This window comes from Morus notabilis, unplaced genomic scaffold (genome assembly GCF_000414095.1).
Source record: "Morus notabilis unplaced genomic scaffold, ASM41409v2 Scaffold89, whole genome shotgun sequence".
Classification (NCBI taxonomy): domain Eukaryota; kingdom Viridiplantae; phylum Streptophyta; class Magnoliopsida; order Rosales; family Moraceae; genus Morus; species Morus notabilis.
This window is the reverse complement of record NW_010357100.1, coordinates 581,251-586,871: the sequence shown is the minus strand read 5'-3', so window position 1 is coordinate 586,871 and position 5,621 is coordinate 581,251. Positions and strand designations below refer to the sequence as shown.

General features: G+C 36.8%; 1 protein-coding gene across 1 annotated transcript; it reads left to right on the top strand.

Moving 5' to 3' along the window:
• The first annotated feature begins 503 nt into the window (after positions 1-503).
• On the top strand, positions 504-5,598 carry LOC21401430. The gene is made up of 11 exons (XM_024164578.1): positions 504-816; positions 1,899-1,953; positions 2,377-2,438; positions 2,591-2,738; positions 3,364-3,428; positions 3,533-3,886; positions 4,070-4,268; positions 4,304-4,623; positions 4,725-4,937; positions 5,059-5,235; positions 5,387-5,598. The coding sequence occupies exons 2-11, from the start codon at positions 1,926-1,928 to the stop codon at positions 5,489-5,491; spliced, it is 1,671 nt and encodes a 556-aa protein (XP_024020346.1). The 5' UTR covers positions 504-816; positions 1,899-1,925; the 3' UTR covers positions 5,492-5,598.
• The last annotated feature ends 23 nt before the right edge of the window (positions 5,599-5,621 follow it).

The window sequence follows — 5,621 nt, the reverse complement described above, 5'->3', positions numbered from 1 at the left end:
AAAAAACCGAAAATACCTAAAAAGATAAAGGCGACGAGAAGAAATGACAGGAGTGAGAAACTGTGCTCCAAAAGAGAAGGGAAAAAAATAAAGACGTAGAAGGTAGTAGAAAGCAAAAAACCAAAACAGAGAAAATAAAAAAAGTCAAATAGAATGAGCCAACCGAGAAAAGTAACAAAATCAAATGAAGAGGAAATAAAGGGCAATATGGTAATTGTACATTTAAAAAGACATAACAGTTCATAATACGTGAACAGTAAAATCCGTCATTTTTTTAGTATATGTATAATATGTAATCACAATAAATTGGAATATGACGGAAATAATCCTATTTATTTTTTGAAAGGATAAGTAAATCCCTTTTAAGAAAGTGAGGAAAATAACTATTTTCTAAAACGCCTTTCGAAATAATTTGATATTACAATTATTTTGACTTTTGTGTGTCTATATCCCCCTTTTCGTTTCCCATATAACATCGGACTTGGAAAACGCCCAATCCAAAATGTAAGAAAAAAAGAAAAGGCCCATTCTCAAATCTAACAAAGCGGAAGTCTTGAGCCCATTCATCCGACGGTCTAAATCCCTTATTGACCAAAGAAAGAAGTAATCTGAGCCGTCGGATTCAGCGTTTTAAGGGCTACGCAACATATGTCCGCTCTCCCTCTCTCGACTGGTCACGAAGACTCAAGAGTCAGTCAGCCACCACCACCGCCTCTCGCTCTCTGGGAAACAGCTTTTCGCTCTCCAACGGCGGTTTTCCGATTTGCCCTAGATCGCCTCTGCTCTGCTCCTTCCGATCCGCTGTCTTCTTCCTAGGTTCGTATCTTCTTGTTTTTTCGGTCGAATTCGCAGAAACCAGTAAGCGAGCTTGAGAGATCGAACTCGACCTGCGATTTTTTTGGTTAGTTATAGTGTTAATGGCAGTCTAATTTGTAGTAACGTCTTTCTATCTCTCTCTCTCTCTCTCTATATATATATATATATATATCTCTCTCTCTCTCTCTCTATATATATATATATATGTATGTCTATATCTCTTCTGAAAGTACTTTACTCGAAAGTTTAGGTTTTTCGTTTTCGTGAGACAGATTAACATTTGAAAATTGAAAGTTGTGATTTTTTATTTTTTATTTTTTCAGTAGCTTCAGTTTCTCTATCTAAACGTACACACACACACACACACACACACACACACACATATTTACATATGTATTTATTTTATATTCTCTGCGGAATATTGAAGCTTCGGTGTTACTTTAAAAACATTAACCTACAGTGTGAAAGTAATTTACTGAAAAATTGGGGTTTTCACGTTCAAAAGAATTTAGTTTTTTCGTTTTTGAGAGAGAGATTAACAATTTTTTGTTCTTTTTTTTTTGAAATCTTTTTTTTTTTGGTTATAAAAAAGAGAGAATTTCGGTCTTGGTTTGTTGTCAAGTCGTCGTGACTCGTCAGGCTTTTGACTCTGCAATAATTATAATTCCGAATCGGAGTCAAAATATCTGATTTTTTTTTTGATAAAAATCTGTTTGATTTTTTTTTTTCTTCTGGTGAGAAACTATTTGGGAAAAAAAGAGAGAATCCACGAGTCCCTATCAAAAGAGAAAGGGAATCTTCTTCGGCAATACCCAATTTCGTGGCTATGTTCTAACGTGCGCCAGCTCTTTTTTTTTTTTACGTAGTTATATTATTTTATTTAGGCTTATAAATAATGTTTTGTTGAATATTTATACTTGCGCAAATCCTTAAGTGCTAAGATTAGTGGAATTTTTTTTTAAGTTTTAAATTATATTCTTCCGCTAACAGAACCGTATTTTTGTAAAGCCAAGATAGACTCGCTCGTTCTTCTGAAGCGTCTGTTTCTTATTTATTCTTTCGCTGCGTTGTTTTAATTGTAGGGTTGAATTGAGGTTCGTGTGCTGGTAATGGCTGGCGAGAAGAAAATCGAAAGCTGTATCCTTTTTATTCTTTGACGTACTTTGTTTGTTTGTTTGTTTTTTTGTTTTTTTTTATAGTCTCAAGATCTTGCTAGAATCTCTATGAACCTGCTGAGAAGCAACGTTGTTTTCTCTTTTCCTGGGGTGAAAGATTTTATGGGCTTGGCTTTATTTTCCTCAAACGTTTTGCAATCATATCTGATGCGTTCTTGCTGTGATGAGGTTTTGTCCCCGGATTATATTTTGATGAAGTTTTTGATTCACAATCCATATTGATTTTCACTGGTAGTGGACTAATGAACTGCATTATTTTCTGTAGGTTTCGCGAATTTTTTTACTTTTTGATTTTTTTTTTGAACTGTTGTGCTCAATGATTGGCCTCAATTACTTTTTGTTTATACAATTACGCCGTGCTTTTTTTCTTAACCTTATAATTCAGCTGAGCCTGTGGTTACATTGTTGAAATCGGATCCAGTTACTGCTGTGGCTGAGCAAGACGCGGTATGTTAATGTTAAAAACTTTTTGATCTGTACGTTTTTCATTTTTCTTATGGTAAGGGGAGACCTGGGTTGGAGGGTGAAGGCTAATTACTATATAGTTTCAAACGTGATGTGGAATTTTATAATCATTCTTCTTTTTATTTTTGTTATAGGCTAAAGGGAAAGATGGAGTACCATCTAATTTGATCACCGCCATATCTACATCAAAGGATGTCACCCCTAGCATCAAAGGTACGACTGATCAAGGGTCAGTTGGAGAGCATGGTGTATACGGTCCTCCTTACAATTATTATCTTCCAGGTTAGATGTCAAACATGGTCTATCTAAAGGTATCTAAGTTGTTTCAGACTTTCCTTTACGAATGTCTATGGTAAAGTAATCTAAACATTAAGTACATTCAGAGTTCCTAAGAGTTGCTGAAAGGAAATCTTCCGTGAAGTAACTTGAGCAAGAAAATGGATACTGCAAATTTCTTGTATTTGGGGCCTTTATTATTTATTGCTCATGTTTTATCAGTGCCTTTCGATTATTATTAACATTATTATTGTTGTTGTTGTTGTTGTTATTTTATTTTCCTTTAAATTTATCATGTGTAAAGTGTGAAAACATTACGCTAAAGCTAAAAGTAGAATAGGGGTGCATTCTTTTCACAACTTGTATCACACCTCAAACCTTTGCTACAGTGTTTTCTCTAACGAAAATTCAAATTCAACTACAATGTTTTCTCTCACATAATTCACTTTTCAACTCGAACCTGCGAAAAGAATGGGGCCAAAGTCTAGTCTTTCCGCCTTTTGTAATGATTATCTTTCCATTTGATTTGCTTTATTATTGGTTTGTTAAATCATGTCCTAAGGTTAATAGTACCTCCAAGTTATCATTGGTTTCATACTTTTTTTGTAAGAGTTTTTTGGTTATATTGTAGGATACAATGGATCTTTTGCTCAGGTGGATGATCACGGTTATTTTCATGCTAATGGATCTAATACGGTAAGTTTTTCTTTTTTTATTTCTCTTTCTGGAGATGTACATACATTAAACTATGTCCTGCCGTAAATTTAAGTGCGTAGTGAAGCCTTTTTCCCTCTTTACAGGGTTTGCAATCAGATAATGGTTCATTGGTCTTTTACTACCCATATACATCAGGGCCCATTATGGGAGTTGATGGACAAGGTATTGGTCAGCAACAATATTTTTCGTCGTCAGGATATCATCAACCACCTGTTTCTTACGGTTCAGAAGCCATGTCTTGCTATTCATGGGACCCTACATTTGGTAAGGAGGTTCCTAATGGAGCAAGTGGTGGTTTTCCAAATGCGAAGTCCGGTCTGCGGTCCACTGGTCTAGCAAGATCGAATGCCTTTAATTCTACAAAATCTAATGGCAGTATCACAAGCAAATTCTCCAAGCCTCTTCTTCCTACGCAACCTGTCAAATCATTGAATAAGGTATTTTCATGTAACTTGACAATAATATGCATATGTTGTTGGTGTTTCATGATATCAATTGAGCGTCAAGTCTATCCATTGGAATTTTTCTGGGTGGAGCTATTTATTAAGCATGGTTATATCCTGCACTAATTAATCATGTTGGGAGTTGTGACTCAAATTATATGACATTTAATATTGCAGGTGCCTCATTTAGGTTCTGATTTCTCAACTGCTGCCGGCCTTTTGAAGGGATACCCCCAACCCCAAGTTGGAAGGTTTGCGTCATTTAGTAATCAGAAACAAGGCGTGTTCCCGTATACTGGTTTCTCAAATTATAAGCAATATGGGCGAATATGGAGTGGAAACGATAGGTTTAAGTCTAAGGACAAAAGTAGCATAAGTTTAAGTCTAAGGGCAAAAGTCGCAGGAATGGAGATTTTGAAGCCTCCGCCGAACTAACTCGTGGTCCAAGGTCCCGCAACAAGGATCTTTTGGATTCTTCTTCTGAGAAGGAGGAACTGGGATTAGCAGTCCGGAGGGATCAATATAATCTTCCTGATTTCCAAACTGATAATGTAAATGCAAAGTTTTATGTCATCAAGTCCTACAGCGAAGATGACGTTCACAAGTCTATTAAGTACGACGTTTGGGCTAGTACCCCAAATGGGAATAAGAAACTAGACTCATCATTCCATGATGCAGAAGCTAAATCCAGTGAGATGGGCAAAAATTGTCCAATCTTCCTATTCTTTTCTGTGAGTTTGGATACTGACTTTTTGATGAAAGCAGTTTTTGATTCTTGATCAATGTTTGAATATGCCCCGTCACTGAACTGTAGCTTGTTTTCTCTGAATAGGTAAATGGGAGTGGACAGTTTGTTGGCATAGCAGAGATGATTGGGCAGGTAGATTTTAACAAGGACATGGACTTCTGGCAAGTTGACAAATGGAGTGGGTTCTTCCCCGTTAGATGGCATATCGTTAAAGATGTACCAAACACTCAGTTGCGTCACATTATCCTTGAAAACAATGACAACAAACCTGTAACTTTTACCCGTGATACCCAAGAGGTAGTATCGCTTATCCTCGTCTCCTCAGTATCATCATTTATTTATTCATGTCTCTCTACTCTCATGTTCCTTTTGGTTTTTTCAGTTAGTATCTGATATTCATGTTTGTTGTAATTTGCAGATTGGACTAAAGCAAGGTCTGGAAATGTTGAACATATTCAAGAGTTACACAGCAAAAACAACCCTCTTAGATGATTTTAATTTTTACGAAAGCCGAGAACAGTCTCTTCAGGCGAAAAGGAGCAGCAAGCCCGCTACTTTGAAGATGGAAGGCATTTACAATGAGAATGACTTCACGGTGAGTCCCTTTCTGCTCTCATAAATTCATACTCTTTATTTATGTAAAGATATGTTGTTAAAACACACTAATAGGAGCTGACAAGACAACTTTGTTTTCGACTCTCATGTCTTTTATGGCGGCTAAGATTTGTATTTTATGTCCTGCGCAGAAGCGTGGAAATGAAGTTGAATCTGGTGGGGCCAAGATGACATCTGATCGCGCATCGTCTCTCATCAATCTCACAAAAAATCTCTCCCTCAGCGCCAACGCTTGAACTCTCAAGAGCGGGTGCACAGACAGTTTCTATAGTTTAGTGAAAACTTAATAGGCCTGCTGGTTTTCCTTTTTGATATGTGCGTTCTTCCCCTCCCCCCCCCCCCCCCCACTTTTACTGACGCCATTTT